The 25,784-nt window shown below is 40.3% G+C and overlaps 1 protein-coding gene across 8 annotated transcripts in view; it reads left to right on the top strand.

Annotated features, from left to right (window-relative positions):
- The window catches only part of ARHGEF10 (Rho guanine nucleotide exchange factor 10), a 109,973-nt gene that overhangs the window by 39,937 nt on the left and 44,252 nt on the right, over positions 1-25,784 (top strand). For all 8 annotated transcript variants that reach the window (XM_064145859.1, XM_064145854.1, XM_064145855.1 and 5 more), the window contains 9 exons: positions 635-749; positions 2,549-2,661; positions 7,307-7,384; positions 7,631-7,810; positions 8,958-9,074; positions 11,100-11,192; positions 12,889-13,059; positions 13,794-13,939; positions 15,028-15,203. In XM_064145859.1, coding sequence (XP_064001929.1) covers positions 635-749; positions 2,549-2,661; positions 7,307-7,384; positions 7,631-7,810; positions 8,958-9,074; positions 11,100-11,192; positions 12,889-13,059; positions 13,794-13,939; positions 15,028-15,203 — 1,189 coding nt within the window. The remainder of the gene's footprint in view (positions 1-634; positions 750-2,548; positions 2,662-7,306; positions 7,385-7,630; positions 7,811-8,957; positions 9,075-11,099; positions 11,193-12,888; positions 13,060-13,793; positions 13,940-15,027; positions 15,204-25,784) is intronic.

The raw sequence follows: 25,784 nt of genomic DNA, 5'->3' as shown, positions 1-25,784 counted from the left end.
AAAGTAGACAGTAATTGGATGAAATGAATTCTCAATGTCCTAGATTGCTGTTCTTGTTACGGAATTTGTCTTACAAGTTCTTTGTCAAGGACCTTTTCTCATGATTGTTTTCAATAGTAACAGTTTCAGACAATGAGATATGATATAGTTAACATAAAACTGAGTCTAAGGGTTTATATTTAGGCCAGAAATAATTTGGCAGTTAGTGGGATGTTGGAAGATGTCTGGAAGACATTGGAAGAACCCTGGCCAAAAATAATCTGTTTGTTGTGTTTATTTGTTATACAGCCTAAAGCTGAGCATGTGAGATGATTTTGAGTTCAGATGTTTGATGCAGAAGGGTTCTTAAGCATTTCTGCTTTTATAGTCTTGCATAAAATATTGCCATGAAGTAAGTCCCTTTCTCCAGATCTGTTTTTTATTAGAGAAAAGTACAAGTGCTCATATCTGAGCTTTGATGGATCTGAGTATTTACTACATATTCTTTTGACCTCAGGCTATATTCATATCTTAAACTAATTGACAGTGTCCTTTTGCAAAGGTATTTTGATTAAAAGTATTCTACATAGTATTCTGCTCAACACCTTCCTATTACTCACTGAACATCTAGACTCTATTTTTTTTTATCAAACAGATGCAAAAGCTTATGAGAGCTGCTAGAGAAGGTACCAAAGATGGGCTTGAAAAGACAAAAGCAGCTGTGAAAAAGGGTCGTTCTTTCATTAGAACAAAATCTTTTGTTTCTCAAGGTATGTGCCTCTCATACTGCACTGATGATACTTTCCTGTCACTTCTGAGAATGGAGGTGACTGGTCTATCAGACCTTTGTACTGGGACCTGGGATCATGAAATCATCTTTTTAGCAATATAACAGTTAACTTTGAGACTGCATTAGTTTTGGAGCAAGAATCTGAGTGATCTGAGAGACCTGAGAACCTTAGAGGAGTGTCCACTTAAAACCATCAGCAACAAAATAATTCCACCAAAGGTGCTCTCCAGGTATTGGTATATGGGTATACAGAAATACTGTTCAAGTACTCAGTCTGTCCAGTTCCCTTCATCTAGTAACTTCTGAATGTTAGGGAAATCTGCTGTTGTGATGGTTTTCTGTGGAACAGTAGTTGACTGTTGAAAAACTTTGTCCTGGCCAAGGGGTAACAAACTTCCCCTGCTGAAGAGTGAAGTAGTAGAAGGGACTGTTCTGCTTTACCACGCTGTGTTGATTTTTTTTTGTTGGAAGATGAATTTTGCTTTGGAAGAACAAAAAGTGATCTTAAAAAAAAAGAAAAGCTAAAAATATATTCTTTCTCTGGTTAGGAAGAAATATCAACCCTCTGTTATGAGCCCCAGCAGCAGGAGCCCACATTTTTTTTGAGTGACAGAGGGTGGTAACTGAATAGAAACTTAATTCTTCAGGGTACATCTGAGAGGTAGTATGTCTTCCTGCTCAAGTTTCTGCCCAGCTAATTGAATGGTTGTAACTTCAAGGCTTATAAAACTACAACTTTTCGAAGCTAAAGCCACGAGAATGGAGCAAGACATTTAGTGAATGAGCTAACATAAAGCTGCATTCTATCTGACAGAAAACATCTTAGGTCCTTGCCATGGCATCTCACTGCTTCTCATGTACCTAATTCACAGACAGGACGTTATTTTCACTAACTTTAGTGATTAAAAATATGTATCCTTAACATCTTGCTGCTGCACAGCAGAAAATGATCTGCGTTAGCAGGGCAGTGATGCAGCAGACTTGGCATTCCTTCTTGCAGTCCTAGGGGTTAAGTAGCAGATACAGGGTACCTGTGGACAGTTTAATCCCGTAGCCTCTTACCAAATCATCAGGGAGCTAGGGACAGGTTTGTTGAATGTGTATTCACAGATATTTCCCATCCAACACACCTGCGTTCCTTCCTTCCTTTTTTGTTTTAAGACCCGTTTTCTCGTGTAATCTTTCTCCTCTTTGCTGACGTCTCACCGTTTGGCTGGCTGCATACTGCCACCTAGCACTGCTCGTCGGTGGTGCTTTTTCGCATGAAAACAGCACCGCAGGATTCCTTACTTTCTGACAAACCCCAACATTCCGGTACACTTGGCTACTTATTTTAGATCAGTTATGGCATGGACTCGGTTACGGCGGTTTTTTGAGCCTGATCATATTGTGGATGTGTTTAATTTCTTCCCCAAAGTTAGTTATTTCTGAACTGCCAGCCCAGGAGCTAAGCTGTTCTAACCCTGAGTGTCACTTCTGCACTCTGAACAGCCCAGTTCTCCTGACTATGAAGAGGTCAAGCACAAGATCCACAGAATGTGTGGATTTCAGGATTTTGAGATGCCTTTGAAAGATGAGCACCTGTTGCTGGTGGTGGTGATGTGATTTCACAGGTGATGCAGAAATGCTGGGAAATGTCTTCTGTTTGATAAGTGAAAATAAGCTGTGCAAATCCTGTACTTGGATGATAATATCTTGACAGATTCTATTTTTTCTATTTTTCTGCTTTCAATCTACATGTTGTAAAAGTTGACATCTTTGTTATTTGTTTACTTGCAGACCATAGATCATCATGCCTGGAAAAAGAGGACCTAAATTTATTTATTGATGTGGACTGTATGCATACAGAAGCAATTATGACTCCTATGCCTGAAGGATTATCACAGCAACAGGTAATAAGCTTTTAGAAATACAGCCTTCTACCATCTTTTTCCTCCCTTCTGCTTTACATCAATGGCTTCCAGGTGCCTTACCCTTCAAACATATTGGTGTTAAAGTGGACATCAAATTCAGAACTGAGTAAGTAGTTTTTTGAACGTTGGTATATGTGCCTATAGGTGTGTCAGTCCTGAATTCAATTAGAGATGCAAAATGCTGCTTTGCCTTACAAAATTATTTATAATAATGGTATTATTTCATTGGTCGAGCACTTAAACTAAATGTGGTGGTTCTGAATGAAAAAGAAAAGACTGTAGACATTTCGAGTCAGCCAACATTGCTCCAGATGCTCCAGTATTTCTACTTTAAGTTTGGAAAATACCCTATATTGTCTCTGAATCTTAAGGTTTCTCCTGATTAAAAAGACCTTTCCCAAATAGTTTAAAATCTACACAAAAGGGTATTTTGCTACTCTCCACCTCATAGTCACCGTGAAAACCACTTAAAAAAACACTGAAATCAGCTTCAGTTAGAAATTTTGGCTGAAAACAAATCCTGTGGGTTCATAGACTGGATTGTTATGAGAAGAACTACATAAATAGAATCATAGAGTGGTCTAGGTTGGAAGGGACCTCTGAAGGTCACCAAGTCCAACCTCATTTGAAGTCAGCAGGGCTATCTTCAACTAGATCAGGTTGCCCAGAGCCCTGTCAAACCTCACTTTGAATATCTTCAGAGGTGTGGCCACAACCACCTCCATGTGCAACCTGTCCCAGTGTTCCACTACCCTCATGGTAAAGAACTTGTTTCTAACATCCAATCTAAATCTACTTTTCTCTAGTTGGAAGCCGTAGTCCCTCATCCTGTTACTACAGGCCTTTGTAAACAGACTCTCCATCCTTCTCGTAGGCCCTCTTCAGGTACTGACAGGTCACTATTTGGTTTCTGTGGAGCCTCCTTCTTGTCCAGGCTGAGCAGCCTCAACTCCCTCAGCCTGTCTTTGTAGCAGAGGTACTTAATGCCCTGATCATTTCTGTGGCCTTCCTCTGGACCCACTCCATCAGGTCCATATCCTTTTTTCTTGTGGTGCCAAGTTGTGAGTTGATCAGTACCTTCAGAAAATGATTTAAAAAAGTTAGTAAGGCAGTTGAGGGTAGTGGTACAAGTGTTTTGATTTGCTTGGTGAAGAGAGTCTCCTTCTTTTTGAGGTAATTAAAAATAACTGTGCCCTCTTCTGGAAAAAACAAGTTTGGAGAAAACTAATTGTTGCATAGGTCATGTATGTTGCTTATAGACTCAGGAGGAGCTGCTGAATTAGGAAAGCCAAACCTCATCTGGAGCCAGTGAGGTGTGAAGGGTAGCAATGAAACAATGAATGGTTTGCAATATGTGCATTGTCAGTAAGAGGAAAGTGGTGCAGTAAATGCTCCTGGGAGCTATTTCTGGGTTTGGGGGGAGGGTGATTGGAAACAGCACAGATGTGAACCCAAACCTATGTGTGCCCTTGGGCTGACTGGCTTGTGGAGAGAGGAGAGCACAGGACATTATTTACCTCTGCTTTAGCAGGGCTTTCAGCGTTTTCCTGAAGTACCTTTGTAGCTGTGCAGGTGAGAAATAATCCATGTGGCTAGACTGGAAGGTAGATGGGAAACAGGCAAGGACAATCATGTTCAGAATACTGTAGTCTGTGATGGTAAACTAAGTCCAGCAGTTAGCCAGTGTTAAGTGCTGTCCCTCAGGACCAATATGAAGTCCACGGTGGTTTAATACCTTTGTTAGAAATTCAGATACAGTGCATGTTTGGAGGTGATAATCAAGTTGGAGGGGTGCAGCAAGTCAAGTGTGGGAGCCTGGAGGCTGCTAGTCAGCATGGCTTTGAGTGGACTGATATTAACAGAAAAACCTGAGTAGCACAACCGAGGCCAACACAAGTCCTGACTCTGGGATAGAATACCCATGTGCAACGGCACAGGCTCAGGGCCGGTAGACTGCACAGCAGCCCTGAGCACCTCAGCTGCAAAAAAGGTGAAGGCCAGAAAATCCTTCCAGCCGCAAATGAGCTGACTGTGAAAGTGCATCTTTTAAACAGCAGGTGGCACAGTAGCTTTTGTTTAAAACCTGGTGACTGTTTAACTGCTATGTCCCGTCTTGAGTCTCAGCCCTAAGAGCTTCTGCTTGGTTTTAGTACTGGCACCAGAATCCTTAAGAGAAGTTGTTTAGGTTTGTATATAACTGTGTTGGGGAGGGGAAATTAATTGATGCAAGATGATATTTTCCAAAATTAATATTGCTTATTAATTTTGATACTCAGAAGTCTCACCACCCCAGACCACTAATTGTAATAATCTTTCGGTTCTTACACGGTCATGGAAACATTCTGTGGATAATATCCAGATCCAGTAATAACCAGCAGCATATAGAAACATTAATTGAGCTGGAAGAGAAGGTTCCTGTGGTCAAATGCCACTTGCAATCGATATGCCACTTGCCCAGTAGGTGGGCTCAAGGAGCTCTTTCTGCTTATGGCAGAAGGCAATGGAGGATTACAAAGAGGCATTTGAGCCTTTACTCACAAATTATGATTACCCACTCGCAGGGGCCAGCCACAGTCCCGGCAGTGCCCAAATGCTCTCAGGGGACTCTGTCTTGCTGGACGTTGAGGCTTGAGTCTTCCTGGCTTCTGGGGAATCTCTGACCTTGTCTCCTGGCTTCTTCTGGACCATCTGTGTGTATGTCCAGGAATCCTAAGCAGGACCTTCAGGTGCAGAGGCAGCTGTGGTGCAGTCTGAGCATGATGTCAGCTGTCCACACAGGCCGATCGTGTGAGGCATCCAGGGTCTGCTCCTGGAGTTTAGCAGGCAGCAATAAGGCAGTGTGCAAGAGCAGCATTGCTGGGCACAGCAGAGAGAGCAGGCAAAGGGTAGGGAAGCAGAAGCAGGTTGTTCACCTGTGTATCTTCTTTTATCAATGTGGGCTGAGGTTAATTGCCCTTTGGACACAGAATAGCCAACCAGGATGGCAGTTGGCCAAACCTTACCATGTGAGGCAAAACCACAGGCTCACTTTTCCCTAATTTGGGAAAAGTACAGGCCTTGCACTAGGCAGACACAAGCTAAGTGTGTGTACCTTACACCACAGGGCCCTGGGCAGGCCAGACTCAGTGGTTCCAGATTCTTTTGTGTCCGTTTCCCACACTTGCCTCTCTGGTGGAGCAGAAAAACATGCCTAGGCAAGGCAGAACAGGTACAAGCCTATTTTGGGCCTATTAGAGCTACCACAGCAAACTGTTCCTAACAAAAATAGGGATATAAATGTAAGGCTTGCATAGAAGTTGTTCATCTGTCACAATAATCTGTAGGGACTTCTAAGTATGTATTTTCTGTATTATAGAGACTGCAAAAACATTTTCAACAGATGTTCCTTCTTTTCAGAAGAACAAATTGTGACTAAAAGTGGAGTTAGTATCCTTTCACACAGCAGCTGAGACATTATACCAAATAAGACAGTGCTAAATCCATTCTGAACACAACTATTTTACTGTATGTATCTTTAAGCAGGGCCTCAGATAATTTTGGAAGCTTCCTTTTAAATGACAGTACTTGAAAGAAAATCCTCACATAACCTGCACATAAGAATGCAAAATGCAAGTGTGGAATGCAGCCTTGGCAAAGGAGGCAGAAGGCTGTATGATTTGGGAGCAGAGAGAAAGAAGTCTGAGATTTGAGTTCCATTTAGCTAGCTTAAAGTAGCAAACAAAGCAGTTTTGCCTTTCCTTGTAGTTGTGGGGAGTGATTTGATCCTGCCTTGTGCTGCTTTTGAAAGCCTTGGGATGATCTGTATTAGGAAATGCACTTGGGTGAAAAGAAATCCTTAAAACCAGGAAGAAATCTAACTGCTAACAGGGAGAAGTTTATACTGCAAACCAGATTGGTTCCCCAGTCCTTCTTGTCGTGTCACCTGCACGTGCATATGAAATAAATTTCAGTTGACTAAGAAAAGCAGGTGTGAGAAATAGCCAGTCATTTCTAAAGGTGAAATATGGTAGCATTCCCAAAACTCTTGTGACTCTGTCAGTGGGTGTGATACAGATGAGACAAGTTTTTCACTTCTGCATGGTAATGCCCAAAAAAGGATCCTGATCTTACTTAAATACTTGCTCAGTGGTACAGTTTGACTGGCCTTATTTTAAAAAGGCAATCCATGTCATCTTGTTTTTCCTTCAGATTATTCCTGATAAATTTATAAAGTATATTAAAAAAAAATAAAGTCAGTCTTGAATCCTGATTTTGAAAACTGCCTACCTGTTTTATTATGGTGTCGCACTGAAGTAGGCAACATCATCTTAAATCTGTTATTTATAGTAATGCCTAGATGTAAGTGTCTATAATTAAAGGACAAGTTTCAAAAGTAAAGCCTGGAGTTGCAGCAGTCAGCAAAGATTATAGATACAGCTGCAATAACTGTTTTGCTCATTAAATAATTTTAGAGGAGTAGTACATCTTACTACATTTGAAGAGGTACAGTATTTATTGTTGGCACTTCCAGGATTGAAATTGCTTTGAGTTTCTTGCATTTTTCCAATGTGACAGTTGTATCATCAGCATTCCTAACTGTGATGAATGTGTTAGAGCTTCAGACAAAACTTTGTTTCTTCAACAGGTTGTGAGAAGGTATATTTTGGGCTCTGTAGTGGACAGTGAGAAGAATTACGTGGATGCTCTCAAAAGAATCCTGGAGGTACCTTACCATCTTTTGCACTTTATAGTTTGGGAATTTGAAAACCAATCAAGTCCTCAGAGAACCTGTAATATGACTCACATGGATTCTGTGACAGATGCTTCATGCCAAATGTTGGGAGCCTTGTTGTGTGCAGATGGTTAACTTTTTTGGGTAGTTGTGGAAGACCCATTTTCTCTTTGTCTGTCTAAATTTATGAGGATTTCTTTTTTGTGTGGTTTTTTTTTTTTTTTTCTTTCCCTACAGGAATATGAGAAGCCTCTTTCAGATATGGAACCAAAATTACTGAGTGAAAGAAAGCTCAAAATGGTCTTTTATCGAATTAAGGAAATTCTTCAGTGCCATTCAATGTTTCAGATAGCACTGGCAAGTCGTGTATCTGAGTGGGACTCTGTGGAAATGATTGGTGATGTCTTCGTTGCTTCAGTAAGCAAATGCATCTGAACAGATAATCTGGTTTTATTTTAGGCTTGTTATTGCAGCTCCATATCTTTCTATCTAACTCAGCCACTTCATTCCCATATTCTGCAATGCTTGTGGCAACTGTCAGAGTCTATATGTGCTGTCCTGGTAAGGAAACTGGCACCAACACATGTCTTCAGCTTGCTTGGCAGATGTGAAAGGGTTGTGGGCAAAATTTTCAGGCTGTGATCAAATGTTTAGGGATTTAAGTGAACAGTTTATTTTTCTGACAAGATAAAAGTTTGCAAATCCACCAAGATGAAGGTGAGATTGAGGGTCAGCATCTCTTGCAAAAGTAGGTAGTCACACATAGTATGTTTGTTAGGAGTAAAATAAACACAGCAAGTGATATTCGTGTTCCCGGGTTTTAACTAAACCTAGGGCGCAGGTAGAGACCATTTGTAAACTACTCTCCCACTCCTAATGGAAGTCCATCCATTAAATGTCTGAATTAGACACTGGTTTAAATTGAGAAAACAAAGTGGCCTCGTTTGATAGGAAGACGTTGTTCCCACCATGAGTATGTGGAAGAAAAAAAAGCTGCCCTCCTGCTGAATCAAGTGCGTCATTTTGTTGTCCCCCAGCTGCTAGAAATTGCCACCTCTTCATGCCTTAATTTTTAGACCAGGTCTGCAGAAGAGAGGAATAAAATTAGCAAGAAGAAAATGGGCAGTGGATTCTTAATTTAACCTTCATGTGGCTGCTTGCAGGCCACAATCTGTCACTGAAAATGAGGCTTAAAGGCCCTGGGGACTTTGCTGGTTCAAGAAATTTGGAAGATAGCAGCAGTGATCAGGGTATCCCAGCATCCACTCGGATGTCCTTTGATTTTCATAATCCTTAGGCTGTGCCCTACTGTGGTATCTGAGGTGAAGCTGTTTCTGTAAATTTACATTCTGTAATTCACAGTTTGTTACATCTTTAGATTTCCAACTCATTGAAAAGTAATATTTCTGCAGAAGCCAATTGTAGTATTTCTGTAGATCCAGCAGTAAGCCAAGCAAAGTCTTTTGCTCCAAGCCAGGAGAATCCTTAAGAGTCAGGTTTACATAGTTATGCTTTCAGGGATGTTTTGTATTTGAAATTAAGGTTTACCTTGTTATCTTTTCAGTTTTCTAAATCTATGGTTTTGGATGCATACAGTGAATATGTGAACAACTTCAGTACAGCAGTAGGCATTCTCAAGAAAACATGTGCCACCAAACCTGCCTTTTTAGACTTCTTAAAGGTGAGTACCTTCAGTCTTAAAGCAGCTGGGGCATATAATATAAGTAAGACCATGTAAATCATACTATTAGAGGAAATTGGACTGGTGATACTGTTTATTGTGTGACTGGATGCTTGGGTTGTAATTTATGAGTTTGGTACAAAAAGTCCACAGAGAACACACTTCCATTATTACATTTTCAGAACAGTAGCAAGCTCTTAGATCTAAGATTCTTCTTTGAATGGAGAATAGTTTTGTTGTTGTTCAGATCAATTTATCGGTGTTATATGACTGCACTTGGCAAAACCCTGGGATTCTTTCATATCAGCTGAGCTTCAAATAATAGTTCACCATCTGAGGCCTCCTCTTATTTGACATTTATTTCACTTCTAACTTTGTTACGGTGTTCTGCAGAGTAGTGAAACTTAATTTACGTTCCACAACAGTTTCCTAGTGTTTTGAAAGTCATGTTTCCAATTTGGGATTGAAATGTAGAAATTTTGTGCCTAATGCCTGCTACCTTGATGGATATGATGCTTCTGATGATGTGCATGGAGAGCTTGGTACATGCAGCAGGTGTGCTGTGAATCTCTTGGGATGATACTTTACAGAGGCTACACAAAAATTCACTGTAAGACTTTTAGGCTGTCTGTGACACTGTGAAGTGCTTGGAAGCTCCCATTCCCCGAGAGTCCTGCACTGAGCTGTAGCTCTCAGAGCTGTCAACATGTCAGGTCTGTTGCAGTGGTCCACCCAGCACTGAAATTGTGTGCCTAGGCAAACTACGTAGTGAAACTCTTAGATTGCTGACAGGAGGTTGCCAGAGGGGCTGATGCCTAATTTGTCTTCAGATCTTGAAATTAACAACATTTTGGGGTCTGGCCAGGATTATGTACTGGAAGCCTTAGATACCATGAAAATCAGACTCTCTTGTGAGCATACAGTCACTTCATACCTCTCACACTGTTAAAAAGCCCTTTGTTCCAGTGAACTTGCACCTCTTAGCAGTGCTTGTCCATGCCAGTGGCGCTGGTGGTGCTCAGAGCTGGGGACTCACAGCTGAACGCTGAGGACAGAAGAGAAGGCATTTCTTTACCTTCCTTTACCTTTTTTGGTTTGTTTGCTTTTTCGTTTTGTTTGTGCACCAGCAACAAAGACTAGAATCTTCGTTACTGCTTTTTGGGCAAAAGAAATGTCTGTGGAGATAAGTATGGAAGCATATTACTGTGAAGGTGATAATTGTACCACTAAATAGTAATTTAAGCACAACAGTTTAATATTGTTTGGACTTGCTTTGTTTTTAGTATTATTTTCTCTCTTCATTTTGGATCATTGGTGCTTCTGGCCAAAATATTTCTAAGCATTGAACCGTCTTATATAAACAGGACTTTTCTGCACATGGAAATGAAGTATGTCTAGTTTTATCTGCCAGTTCTGGTAACAAGAATAATGGACTCTTAACTTTTTTTCCCTGAGCATAAATCAATGTTCTTTTCCTTATTTTGTTTTAACAAAGAAAATTAACCCCCCCTTTTTTTATGTAGCAGAGAGATTATTATGTTTTCCTTAATCTCCTCCTAAGAACACATAGGTGATTAGCAATTTATTATCTTTTAGTCACAAGAAACAGAGCAGCAATAGTAAATTATGTACTAAAAATCATCACATCACATTTTTCAAACTTATGTCCTTGGACAATTATGTTCTCTTTATTGTGTTTGAAGTTAAGCAGTCAATCAGTGCACTCCTTTTGTAAAGCCATGGATGTGCTATATCAATACCTATATGGATACTGCACTGCTGGTGCAGCTTTATGCCAGCTGTATTTAAGGAGCTTTTCAGTTCAGTGATATGTCATCATTTTAATAATGATTCTGAGAAAGATTTAATACCTTTTTGTGTTTATAGCAAGTGGGATATTTACAGTACTACTGTTATAATTACTGTAAATTACCTAGAAGCATCCTAGGAAATGTTTTCCTTTCGCTCTGTGACTGATGGAAATCTATTCATGGTAGTAAACAGTGTGGCTTTCTTGCATTGCAGCAGTGCCAGGAGTCAAGCCCTGATCGAATTACACTGTATAGTTTAATGATGAAGCCTATCCAGCGCTTTCCACAGTTCATTCTACTGTTGCAGGTAAATAGTGCTTGCCAAAAGATGCTTCTGTTGCATTCTTACCTGATTTGCTTATGGGATTGTGTGACAGTCTTCTGCTGGGGGAGCATGCAGTGGAAATGACCACCAGACTGTGAGAAAATAACAAAACAAATTCAGTGCATCATATGCTGCTCATCTTGTGGTCTGATTGCAGGGATAGGCAGCAAATACCCTGCAAGAAAACTTTAGTAAACTAGGTTTACTCTAGATTACTTCTAGGTTAGGTTTAGCTTGCAAGTCATTTTGCAGTAGAACTGTAGTTAAAACATGCTACTCATTCATATCAGTTCATTAGCTAATAGTGCCTCAGGACATCACTAGGAACTTCATGGCATTTTACATTCAAGAAAGAAACCCCAAGAGGATGCAATTCATGTCTTGGTTTGTTCAGAATACACCTGGAATGTGGAACAAAAGCACTCTGACTGCTTGACTCACAGGACTTGCTGGAGTGTGTTGCAGCTCCCTTCTGGCCTGCAGTGTTTTGATTTTTCTTCTAATGGAAACTGGAGATCTGACAGTCTATGGGCTGTCACAGCTGAGCATCAGAGGAGATGAAGGACAATTCCCTAGTGTAGACCTACTCCAGACCTAACTTATGCTCTAGCTCCTTCCAGGCCACAGCAGATCTATCCTAGTGACTGATACAGGTTAGCTGTGTTTTGCTGGTGCCAAGAGGATGAGAGCCATTGGTGTCCTAGGTTGGGAACTATAGGGTTAAAAATCCTATAGGGACTGAAAAGTGTTATTCAATCCCATAATTCTGCTATCTCTTTATAAACTAGCAGCGAAGCTAACATGTCCTCCTTTTCTCTCCCTCCAGCCTACTGTGTCTGGCAGAAGCTACTTATGCTGTGTATTCTCTGTAATTTCTATCTTTTCTTTTCAAATATAACTCTGTTTTCTTTTCCAAATCATCTGAGTGTCACATTCTGCTGGCTCTTTAAAAACCATGACAATTGGGATGCAGATCCAGGAATTAATGTGAAAGAGGCTGCAGAGGTAGTTGTGGGTGGAGCACATGGGTAGAAAGCCATAATGAGAGTCCTTGAGGTAGCAGAAGAGATGTAGTTTATTGTGGCAGGAAGCTAAGTGAATTTTTAGGGATTTTTAAGTGGAAAAAGACATCATTCAAATTGTTCCTACTATATTCCTATACAATGAAAAGACTTTGAGAAGTTTTTCTGACCTCCATGAAATGCATGCTGTCTTCTGCTTTGAGATGAGAGTGCTTTCAGTGTTTTACTGAGAAACAGTAATAGTAATGTAGATAGCAAAATATTATTATGACAATGAATATGAGAAAAGTTCAAATCATTGTTTGCAGACACCTGCACACCGTAGTCTAATACTGGTTTTCCAATTGTGCTTAGTGTTATGTGCCCTCTTTTTTATTTGTTTTTATATTTGCAGTTCTTACATTTATTTTCAGCTTCTTTCTCTGTGCTTTCACCCTGCAAATAAACTGTGTATGACTGCATTCAGTATCTTTTTAAACAACTATTAAGGTATTCAGGAAGATAAGCAATGTGCTGTCTGAATATTCATTAGATGTCATTGAACTTACTTTTTGGAAGTATTGAGGTAAAGAATGTAGTGATTGCTTTGCATCCACTTTTGAACTTGACAATGAAATTAAATGCAGTTTTTCTTTTGTTCTCTCGTTTTCCCTCAGGATATGTTGAAGAACACTAATAAAGGACATCCTGACAGATTACCTCTGCAGATGGCTCTTACAGAACTCGAAACGCTGGCAGAGAAGTTAAATGAAAGGAAAAGGGATGCAGATCAACGCTGTGAAATAAAGCAGATAGCAAAAGCAATGAATGAACGTTACCTGAACAAGGTTAGGAAAGTAGGAATGTATGATGCAAGAGAGAGATGCTCCAAATCACATAGTGCCTTCTGTGTCTTCTGAGTTAATATTCGAATATACAGTTTTGGAACAATGCCAGGCAGGGTGACGCAGAGGTGAGAGAGGTGAGTTGATAGGAAATGAGTGACTTTTGGACAATTTTATTATCTTGGCCACTATGGAGATGTGACCTGTGAGGGGTTGGTTCATGTTTCCTGTCAGTGCTGCTCCCTCAATCCTTGAAGATAAATGACCGAAGCTGTGCATCTCATGTACGTATCATCTTCGTGGTTTGTGGAGCTGCCAGCTGCACACCTCAGCTAGCTCTGTTAGCCTAAGTGGACAGAGCAGGAGGGATCCCTCCTCCTCCTACTCTGACCTCTCACTCTGGGACAGCTTGAGCCATGTGTAGCACTTAAAAGGGATGTGAGAGCAGGGATGAGGGATGGAAACCACAGAAATTGTGTAAGCTATCGTTTTTGTTGCTAAAGGAGCAGTTATGTTCCATATAAAGATAGAAAATCTTTACAGGCTGTATTTGTGACAGCAGAAAATATTGTTCCTTTAAATGAAGAGCAAATTAGTAAGGAAGCTTAATCCACTTTGCAAATCTACCTGTGAACACTTGTACTAGGACGGCAAGCGATGATCATTGTATCTGGTCTTGTAATGCATTGCAGATGTGCCATATAGAATATACAATGTTGGTTGTTTTTAAAATCTAGCTTCTCAACAGTGGAAACAGACACCTCATACGGACTGATGATATGCTGGAGACAGTTTACAGTGACAAAGGAGAAATTCTCAAAACCAAGGAGCGGCGGCTTTTCATGTTAAATGATGTGCTGATGTGTGCAACAGTCAATGTTCGGTAAGACTTGGTTTGTAGTTCGGAAACACTCGTTCAAGCTTCAGCTGGAAAAAAAGCACTAATTGATTCTTTTTTTTTAGTTCTTATTTTTTGCTGTGTTTAATGATTCCAGGAGTAGCCATAATAATAAATGGGTAATGAACTTTGTTACAATCCTCTAAATTGCCTGCTGATGTTTGGAAGTTTTAGAGTATATTTGTAAGAAAATTCGTTGTCAGTTGGTGATTGCAGACAGAAATGTGTTGTAGTGTCTAGTTATTGGATGTTGGTTTGTAGTGGAACATGGGCATGACAAGGTAAGATGCTTTCCCTTTTTCCTTACATTCATACTGTCACACACACAGATCTATATGGTGACACAATTTCCAATTAAAAGAACCCAACCAAGCAAACCAAACCAACCAAAAAAAACCCTCCACAAAATAAAAAATTCCACAAAACCAAACCAAACAAAAACCCCCAAACCCTAAAAATCCTCAAGAAACACCACAAAGATAATACATGCACCCAGAACAAATCAATGTGCCTTTTTTCTCTGAAGTGACTGCTGTGAGACACCCTTCAGCAGCAGCTCGTGGGGAATTAAGCTCAAAAGCCACAGTAGCTGCAGAGTTCTGTAAAGAATGTCCTGGGTTAGGGGGCTCAGAAGAAATTTCAGCTTGTCAGCCCTTGGAAGATTACATTGCCCTTTCTGCTGCCAGTAATCATTCAAAGGTCCCATCCTCCTTCCCTAAGTATAGCAGTTAATACTGAGTGTTGTTTTGAGAGAATTAGGAAACTATGGAGCTGAAGTATCATCCTAAACACCTGTATTAGAGTGACAAAATGCACATTGATCTTAAAAAGTAGTCATTTAGTTACAAAAAAGTAGCAATTGTTACTGGCAGTCCCACGCTGTTTGTGAACAAGGTTACCTATAGCTTCGTAGCTGCTCTTTACACTTCAGGATAGGTCAAACACAAAAATCAGCCTGTTGTATTTATTTCTACTTGTGTGAGGCACTCAGAATGATTTTAGAAGCTAAAATAATAAATAGAATGCCATGAAACATAGTTGTTTGCCACAGCAATGACTTGTGCATCTTACAGCTCTTCCTATGAAAGCAGTGGTACAGTGACAACTGGCCAGAGGTATTTGTTGAAGTGGAGCATACCGCTGGAAAAAGTGGAAGTCATAGAGTACAGCAGCAGTGAGGGCCAAGGAGACAACTGCAGGTTTCCACCCCAGCACTCTGCTGAAAACGTCGTCATTAACTCTAAGCCAAGTAAGTGGCAGGAGTTCCTGGCTCTCAGAGACTTCTCTCTATACAGATTTCAATGGGCTACTGAAAGCAAAGGAAAACATTTTCTTTATTTGGACTTCTATAACGTGAACAGTAATGCAGCTTTGGGAAATGGCAATTCATAAAGTGATAGCCCTGCAAATTACTTTTGTTTGCTCTAGTTTAAAGGTTCATGCATCAGTGCATACAGAGTTTTAATGCATGGATGGGTATAGGTGTGTAAAAAGATTTTGGTGTGGTGTGCCAGCTGCCCTGCTGTGGCTGGTTGTGTTTATGTTCTTTATTCCATAATTAAAGCAAAGTTTCTCTCAGTAAAAATGACCAGCCTTCCTGTTGCTCTGGAGTAAGAGTCTGAGCACAAGTAGTTACTGTTAGGTGTAAGTTACTTCTCTTAAGCATGTATTATCCCACTCTTCCAACACAGTAACAAGTACTGCAGAAAAAATAAATCACTTTCAATTTTAATTAGTGATTTTGAAACAATATGCAAATAGAGAATTTCCTCCTCTTTCAAAAAAATACCTGAAGCTCTGAAGTTTGCAAGTTCGTTTTGTGCTTGTTAATCCCTCCTACAAGACTTCCAGCTGCCCTCAAGAGATGTATGAATTTCATATATAACAAGTTATTTTTATATCCTGTAATCTGGCCTAGATGGTGTATTTTTAAGTGCATTTACTGTGTCTAGATTGTGTTCTCTATTAACAGACTGTAACGTACATAGCCATCGGGAGGTGCTAGCTCTGGGCATTAATTCGCACTACATTTATTTAATATTGCATCCTGGGCCTCGTGAATTTTCCCACACTTGTGCTATAAGGAGTCATAAATGTTAGAGTGATCTGATGTGCAGCTGCAACATTTAATACCTCCCATAGTCTCCAGGATGGTTATTACCAGGTGTTCTTGCTCCTTCCTTTTTATATAGACACAGAAAAAAATCATAGGTACTTAAGTCTCAATTTCAAGGATGACCTCAGTCCTGTAATGCTATTTAGCATTAGTGGGGGACTTAGACAATGAGATTGCCATTTACTAGCTTCTGTATGCATGGCCCCAGAGGAATGTGTGTAAGTGAGCATATTATTTACAACTGTGGCTGCCTCTCACAAGTGAGTGTGGGAGGCACAGCTTGTTTGAATATTCCTACTGAAACTTTGTACAGCAGCTTCACAGCCAGCTAGACCAAATCCTTGCCTATCAGCAAGGTAAGTGTGGTGGGTTAGGAACTTCCTCTCCCCAACTATTGAAATGTACCAGACTAGCTCAGATGGCTTGGAAGAAAGATGAAGCTGTTTGGAAGGACTCAAAGCTACCCTCTCTTTCTCCCTCTACTTTTCCAACCAACCAGCAAAGCTTATGTTGTTTTCTGTTATCCAAGATTAGTAGAAAACATATTGGAGTGGAGTGAGGAGGAAGCCCTTGGGTAGGGCTGGGCGATAGGTTGGACTGGAGGATCTTGGAGGTCTCTTCCAGGCTGGTTGATTCTATGATTGCCTCTGTTTTCAAAGTATACCAAGGAACTGTTGTTGCAAAATCCCAGTGGTCTCAGAGTGTGTGGTTTTAATAACATCTAAATTGAGAACAATTTGCGATGCTGCAGGCAAAAATTCTACTTCCATGACATAAAACATGTCTCAGACCTTATTTTCAAGTCTGATTTCCAGCCTGTGGGAATGAAGAGATCTAGAATAATGAAGACTCTGTGTAAAAACATTTAATAGTAGTGAGGGTCACCTGTTCCATTTCTGGAGGACAACACAAATTGGTTTGTATCTGTAGCACACCAGGTTTTAAGTATTTGGCCCCTCTGAGTTTGGTATTCTCACATTACTGCTGTGATTAGCAAAGGTACTTGATGGATACTTTTTGTGAGGATTAGTGGTTATTTTCTATATTTCTCTTATCGTGGCACTTCATTTCCAACATCCTTTTTATGAGGAGACAACTCTCATAAGCATATCTCACTACTACTGGCTAAATGCAGTTGGTGCTTTCAGCTTTCTCTGATGCTGCAGGAAAAGGGTAGTTTAAAGATGCAAACTTTAATAGCTCTACTTTGAGTACTACAGAGGAATTAATAGCTGAATTTGAATTAATCTCCTGCAGGCTGTAATACGCAACTGCTGAAAGCTTGAAAGAATTTATGAGTGCATATAAATCAAGGGTATGCTTTAGTACTTTCTAAGGTGGAAAGCAAGGGCTGCATGAATTTGGTTTTCACTTGGCTAAATCATGGGTTTGCAGTTTCCTACCCAGGTCTGCTTTGCTTTCCAGTCTTTTATCTCTGCATTGTAGAGAACACACTTAGGAGTTGTTAAATTCAGATTTTTTAAAAGTCTTTTGTCTTTTAGGAGGAGAAATGTTGTGGCCTGAGGGTGTGCGCGGAAGAGCAAGAAATTTTTCCTAGAATGTACTGCAGTTATGCAGTGCTGTGCTGCTTTTATCCATGATGTGCTTTTGCCTTATTCATGTTGTGCTCCCCTTGCACCAGAAGTAAAACTGTGAGTCTTTAGTTATGAGCTTAGAGAAGGATTGAAGTCTCAATTGTATGACAGGGTCTTTTATTTGTGTGGTTCCAATATTGCTTCTGAGCAGAGTGCAATTATAATTTGTGTTTGCATCTTGTAACTATTTAAAACAGAAAAAGTCTCACATTCTCCATCTTAAAAAACCCAAGCAAAACAACAAAGCCAAAGGTGTGTTTATTGGATCATGTTTCTTTGAGCTAGTCAGGCAAAGTCCTCTTTCATGTATTGGAGATAGACTTGCTTGACAAGCCTTTGAGTATGTGTCTTTGACATGCCAACTAGATGGTTACTGTGGAAGTGTGCCAAAGATGCCTGATGCATTCAATTCTCTTCTGTAGAACAGTTTGCAGAAAGGTCTAAGATAAAGTTCTTCCCTAGTAAATCCATGTCCTGTTTCTGATAGGCTGTTGCTGTTCTCCTCTCCTTACCAATTGATCCACGTGCAGAAACAGACACATTCTTTAGTACTGAGAAGTTGAATTAATACAGGAAAAGAGGAACCAGGAAGATGTATGTTGTGTAACGGAGTTCTGCAAGAGGCATTTGAAGTGAATTTTGGGTCATTATGGGAGAATTTGGCTTCTATGATAAGATTTGAATACTACTATAATGATTGGTGAGGCTGGTACATGAAGGGCCTGATGCAATAGCATAAAGGGTAATGGTTTTAATGGAAACAATGATAGATTCAGAGTAGATAGAAGAAGAATTTGGTTTTAATATGAGGTTGATAAAGCTCTGGATGGGTTGCCTAGAGATAGTAGATGCCTCATTCCTGGAAGTGTTCAAGGTCAGGTTGATGGGGATTTGAGCCACCTGATCGAGTTGAAGATGTGCCTGCTCACTGTAGGAGGGTTTGACTAAGATGACCCTTACAGGTTACTTCCAGCCCAAACCACACTAATTGATTGTGCTAGTTTGAAGCTAGCTAGAGTGTTTTGGTGAGAAGAATTAGATTACAGGCTGTGAAAGAGAAACAGTGGTGATGTCTACTTCACTCATAGGCCTGCTGAGATGTATAAGAACTAGAGTGTAAATATAGATAAGGCAGATGCTCTCTGTCTGGGCTGTGGGCTGCATTTCTCTCTAACCTAACCTGCCGTCTCTCTGATTAATCCACCTGCTTCCTAACCCCCCTGGCCGACCCTCCAGTCTTCCTTGGGCACAAGACAACGACTGGGGTATGGTAAAGAGGGGTTGGAGAAGATAGAAGGATGGTTGAGAGCCTCTCCTGGGGACTCAGGTTTCTGGGAGGGCTGCTGTGTTTCTGTATTCCCTTTTCCCTTGTCTATTTCTGTCTATAACTGTATATACTGTAAATATCTGCTTGTATGCTGTGCTAGCTGTAAATAATAAGCTTCAGTCAATTTCCAGAGCTGCTGAGTCTAGTCTGGGTGATTTCCAAAGTGGGGAACACCCAAACCATCACATTCAATGAAACAAGAACTGTGACTCAAGACCCAAAAACGACTTAGAAAAGGTATTATGGAATATAGGAGTGATCCATGGTTAGAAATGGTAGAAAAGCTCAAAGAGAGACACTTCTCAATTACGTGTCCACTGTATGTAACTTCGCTTAACTAGCGAAGTCAGCTCTTCCACACAGTTGTGTTGATATCTGCATTGATTTCACCTCCTCTGTCTGTAAACTACTCAAAGTGATGCATTTGTCAGTCACATCTGGAATATTGGGTTAGATTTATTTTGCTTTCTTTGACTTATTTTTCCTCCCGAAGATAGCTTTAGGCAGCCTGTTTACTTTGCACACAGGGAAATGAGCCTCATGTTTAAGAGCTCATGAATTTTAATATTTGCTCTGTCAGTGGGTTTGCTAATATGTTTGTGAGTCTTACTACTGTACATCAGTTTCCACACTTATTAGAGTAGGAACCCTAAACACTCAAAAGACTTCAGCATGTGATGCATCCAGTGGGAGTTTAAAGAGGCCACACATCACTTAAACATTCACAGGTGAATTGCTGTCTTTGATAAGCTTATTACTCTTTTAGTTCCTCTATAAGGTAATCAATGACTATTAATGTACTAGATCATTGCTAATTTTCGTGACTTTGACTTTATTTCTTATTTTAGGTGTTGTAAGAATGCAAAGCAATTACACATTTGTTCTTAGTGCTACCTGTTTTTGCTAACATATGCTGCTTCATCCTGGCTGACCTCTAGTAGTTGAAGGATTTTTTTTATCACTCAAAATAGGTTGAATTTGTGGAAAGAGGGCACCGAGAAACTGAAGTTCTACTTGTACTCTTCCAATGAAATAGAGGACAGGTGAAAAGAGCAATGAAAGGAAACTGGGGTTTAATAGGCCATGTTAATAGGATGTATTTTAAGTATGCCTTACAGAAATATAAAAAGTATAGTCAGAGGCAAATTTATAACTTCCTACCCTCTAGAAGAATCCTAAGCTGTCCTTCACTTGCAAGTCATCAATCTGTGCATAAAACCACTGAAAACACATGTGTTTCACTGCCCTTTAAATGGGAATATAGAAGCAAAAATCAAATATACTGGACAGAGTTTTGGTTTCTCAGGCTCCTGGCACATGTTACTATGAGTTTGCCACACTTTATGCAGATTGTTTATGAGTCATGAAATGCAGTTTTGCTCCGAGATGAATTTCTGTGTGGTGTGACAGTGACCACGCTGTTTGTTCCCTGGTTCCAAGAATAAAAAGTGAGCTGTAAAGGTTTTTCACAGCGGTTTTATCTGGGATGACCAGTTTGCAGAGGTTCTGTAGAAGCAAAGGGCTAAGCGTCCTGCTATTTCTGAGTGGGAAACCAGTGCCTGCCAGCAGTGTTCTGATGCTGGGCATGTTGATTAGGACCTATACACAGCATAAGCTATTACTTAAGCAAAGAGCCATTTAATCTGCTTTGTAAGGCTAAAGTCTGAAAGAAAACGAGCAGGACCCATCTGTACTGTGTGTCATGCAGTGATGAGTGCAGGAGATAACAGTAAAATGAAAAAAAACAGGTTAGCATATCTATGGCTGCATGTTAGTGTTACTTTGTTCTTTCACAGGTTTGCAGTTTGGAACTGTAACCTCAGCACTGCCAAACCATGGCTTCTCTCTTTTCTTGGTTGGACTTTCAGGAGTAAATTTGTATTCTGTTTCCAGTCGCCTGTGGTTTTGATCTCTGTGGGCTCTGTCTAATGTCAAATGTACTAGTGACATGCTGCTGAAGTGCAGCCGTGATTCCTGTCTCCTGAGCTCCCTTCTGCTTCATGCAGTTGCTTTGTGTAGGTCTCCGAGTGTTACCAGGGAAACAGGTAGGGATGTTTGGTGGGGTACAGTGTGCACTTTCTGTAAACATCTTGTTCCATGGAAGAACAGCTCATCTGAAAAACAAGAGATGGTGCTGCTAGGATAGCCATTGCCATTAAAGCTGATTTTTTGCTGTTTTATCTGATGAGAAACCTAAAATCACAGAAGCAAAAAAAAAATTCAGCTTTATCACGTTAAGGATGGACAATTGTAATATGGTGTTCAGAATCAGCCAAAGCCTAAATATTAAGTTGCATGTCAGCTTTAGCATTGATTCTAAGAGGGATGATGTGGCATGAATTATTAGTTGAAGCAGCCTTCATCTCTGTGAAATGTGATGGGGTTTAAGGCTTATTGGAATATTCTAATAAGAGAAATTAGATCATTGGTTATAAAAGAGTAATAACAGTAATGATAGAGTCTATATCATTCATTTGTTTGCTAAAAGGTATAAAAAGCCAGTGTGTAAGCAATTATTTCTTCTTTGCTTTTGGGCACTGGATCTGTTCACTTCTCCTTTGCTCCACTCCGATCTCTTCTGCTAACCTTGACTGACCAGATACAACTCGAGCTTTGCTAGTTGTTTTCTACCTGGGAAAGAGAGAGTGATGTTGGTCCCTTCTGGGCTTTTTCTTTGTCCAGGAAGGAAGACTGGATTTCTAAAGTGCATATATTTGTAAATACATGTAAATACATTTTTATACATGCTTGTAAATTTAGCTTTGCTGAAAAATATAGCTTTATCTTACTTTCAGTTTGTCTGAGCTGCTCTGGTACCTTTTAACTGGGAAGGGGGAGAAGTTCCCAACCCAACACATTTATATAGAGTAATAATGTAAATATTAATTTAAAACTACTGAAAATACTACTATGTAATATGTTCATAAATGTAAACTATCATTGATCTCTGTGACTAAAAGAGCAGAGATTTAAAATAGATCTAACTCCAGCCAGCCTGTTCAGCTGAGCCAGCTGGGTGACATAAATAGTTCCCTTGTTAAGCAGATATATGCTTTCGGATGGTGGATTGGACGTAGAACAAACTAAGCATTGCATGTTTGTCTTGTCCACTTAGGAGGAGATTCTTCTCTTTAGCTTTTGCATTTGTTACAGCAGTTATAGGGCTTGATGTTCACCTCTGATAAGCCTTTCTTTGTGTTGCCAGGGGTCTTGTCCATGTCTTGGCACAGAGTAGTACAGTGATTAGAAATGTAGCTGTAAGCCAGTGAGTATGAAAGAGCAGACTAAGCTCCTCACAGTACAAAATCCACATGAGTTGCTATAAGATAGCCTGGTGGCAATTCCAATGTAAAGCTCTGGCTGCTTGGGCGGTTTATGGTCACTTGCAGACCTGTCTTGAGATCCCTGCAGTACTTTACTTGTTGAAACGATTCACATGTGTACTTTCACTGCCTGTTGCCAGTGGTTGTCTTCTCACATCCAGTTCCTCTCTTGCCCTTTGTGGCCATGCAGGTGCACCTCAGAGGCCCTGTGTGGTGCTTCTCTCTCCTTAGGAGGGCAGGAAGTTCCAGGTCCATGCTGCCCTCAGCTTTCCCCTTCAGGACCTGTGAGAGGAAAGGGCCATGACATGTCTTTCAGTCTAAAGACTCTTTGCTTCTAGGGTTTTCCTTCCTTGTGGGAATGCAGCCAGGAACTGGAGTTTCTCTGAGCCATACCTGCAGTCAGTACATGGTCCAGGAAGGCACCTGACCACTGTCCCAAGTTGAGGAGCTGAGCAGTGGGATCCACACCTGTCAGTGAGTTGAGGCTCTGGTGATTCTCCTTTCTGTTTCTTACTGCTTTCACTTCCCTTCTCATCTCTGGCACAGCACAGCTGCTTCTGTCAGCAAGAGATATGTGGTATTTTATCTCTAAAATTCCCTGTGTGGTCAGGATTAGCTGGAGTTTAATGTAATCTTGAAGCCGTGCTCTTGATGTTTAAACTCCTCCTCAGCATCTCCAGAGGTTTTGTGTTTCCTTGGTATTCTTGCATAATTTCACTTGTAAATGGTGCAGCACTCTGAATTAAATGCCTTACTCAGTATTTGCAGTTGAGAGCTGTTGACTTTATCTTGCTATTGCTCAAGCTGTGTGAATAAACATTTTGTGGTTTGTCTGTAGTTTTCATGCAACCTGTTTCAGGTTTGATAGTCAAGTACATAGTGAGGCAGGTCTCAGCAGTCATGTAATTACCAGTTAAGAGCAAGGTATTAAAAACTGACAGAGAGGTGAAGCATGTCAAAAATACTTTGTCAGAGTTGAGATTTGGGAAACTTGTTTCCCAGGTCAACTCTGTGTAGAGTGGGTGGCATGTGTAATTTGTTTCTTAGTCTGATTAGGACTTGAAGAACTCCCCTGTCTTGTATGGCAGTGAGAAGAAATGCATTAAAGAGTTTCAGAGGCTCACTTTATCAGTTTCAACAATTAAGATCATAAATACTACCTGTAGGTCCTTGCATGATTAAAATATGATTAGACTGAATAATGTAATTTCATGTTTATGGTAACGCTCATGTTGACTGATGGTGATGATGACTCCTGGCTGTATTGGTAATTAGGCTTGCTTATCCTATGTCTAGTAATCTCGGGGGTTTATTGCTTAGCGCTTAACACCATGTATGTGTTTGTGCTGCTTCTTTCTGTTGTAGGTACTAAACCTCATTTATGCTTATTCTACAAAGCTGCATTTGAATAGCTGCTCAGCTTTTCATTGGTGGTTGCTAACTGAGCACTTGATTCATTAGATCATTCCTGACTTCATTTGCTTCATTTTCCAAGCCTGGAGACTGACTCTACTCCCTAAATAGTTGTAGTTTGGGCTTGACAGTATGATATCATCTCAGGTGAGCTACAGTTGGGCTACAGTGCCTCAGATTTTTGGAAGCATGCAACTGTGGAGACCATGTGTTGGATTTGGTATGAAAGAGCAAACAGGAGTAGGGCAGAAGATTTGCTTTTCTGTAACAAACTTTAAACAGACCTGTATGCTTGTTTAGGTCTTAAAGCTTTTGGCTTCACTAGATTTTAATTACTATTATTATGTTACTGAAATTCCATTTGTATGTTAAATGCTCTTATGAAGGGGAAACAAGAAAACATAAACTACTTGCATGCTTCTCTGAGGTGTCTATGGAAACAGAAGCAGCATGAGTAAGTGGAAAGACACAAGCAGACATGTGGTGCTGGGAGAGTTGTCAGAGGCTTTGCTTACATAACACAATGTGCAGGAAGCTTGTAGTTCAGTGTCTAAAAAAATTCTCACATGCATCGTCACTGGCTTCAAAACTGACACGCAATTTCCAGGCAGAATGGATCAGAGGTAAGTAGGTGCCTCCCTTGTGTATAGCTGGTGCTTGGATTTGTCAAGTTCTGCACCAGAGAAGGTTTCAGTGCATCAGAATCCTCATCATCATCATCATCTTGCCATCAAAAGCTAGGTGTTCTGGTACAGAGGGGTTTGTAAAGGAAAGGGAATAACGTTCAACAGTGGGCATTGGTATCAACTCCTAAATGAACAGCAATGCTGATGGTATTCCCAGTATTCAGTATCTTCTTGCCAGCTCTGTTTATCTGTTGCTGAAATACATCACTTGTATATGAAAAAGCCAACTAAAGGTCTTCTTTTTTATTTCTGCTGAGAAAATGAATTCCACCAGACCTCCTCCAGGGAGAATGTATTTCCTCTGTTTGACAAGTGCTCTTCCCTAGAGCAGCTGTAAGTCATTTGTCCTGTGTGTTTTGTGTACCAGTGTATCTGTAGAAGCAGAATCCAATACCAAGTATAGGGGAAGAACTCCTCAATTGCAGTAATTGACTCTTGGGCCTATTAATGGGTTTTGGACTTCCTTTTTTAATTATCAGCATCTTAAGAGAATAGGAAAGTATTTCACTTCAGGTATAATTTTGTGTCTCATTCTTGTCTGCATTGATGTTCTCCCTAAAGATGGGCATCTTAAACCAAGCACTGGGATCCTGTCTGTCTATTGTTACTTGATGAAAAAAACATCAGTGAAACATTTGCAATATGATCAAAGTCACATTTAAAACAGAACCACTGAACAGCTCTGACTGTTTTAAATGCATTTCTACTACATCATCATAGTTTAACCTAAAGATGTGAAGAATGTCATTGAATCTGCCCAGTTTACTATGAACTGATCGAGGATTCATCTGCTGTTGTGACACTTTGCTTTCCAGAATGATGTACAAGCTTCTGAGCTTTAAATGTAGACTTAAGTCTTGCAGAAGGGGGCCTTTTTTGAAATTAGTATTTGTTCTGAGAGTGTAGTTCTATGCAAGTGCCAGTTTGTTATGCCTTCCTCAGGCACAGCACTCTTGAAGTTACCTCCCACATATGTAGCTTCTCTCCCTGTCTCAGGTGATTTGTGTGCTCAAGATGAGGACTGAATCTTTTCCAGATCTCTTCTCTTTGTAGCACTCGCTGTTTCTGTATGCTGCCTGAGTGCACACAGATGGCTGTGGGAGGAAGCAATACAAATGCACTCAGCCTCACAGACCAGATTGCAAATGGCAAGTCAAATTTGGGATCTACCAGCATTTCAGAAGACTCTTCAAATCTAGCATGTTCTTCAGCTGCATCATTAATTTCATGTTACCTCTCAACCATGTTGGGACTGTAGTCAGGAACACAGACTAAACAAAACTGAGGTTTTGGTTGTGGTTTTCATGTGAGCATTTGCGAGTTTCTATTTTGTGTAACACCTAGTCTGACTTCAAGGCTCTGTGTCTCTC

Source organism: Pogoniulus pusillus, chromosome 7 (genome assembly GCF_015220805.1).
Source record: "Pogoniulus pusillus isolate bPogPus1 chromosome 7, bPogPus1.pri, whole genome shotgun sequence".
Classification (NCBI taxonomy): Eukaryota; Metazoa; Chordata; class Aves; order Piciformes; family Lybiidae; genus Pogoniulus; species Pogoniulus pusillus.
Note: the sequence above shows the minus strand (reverse complement) of the source record. Positions and strands in the feature narration are given on the sequence as shown.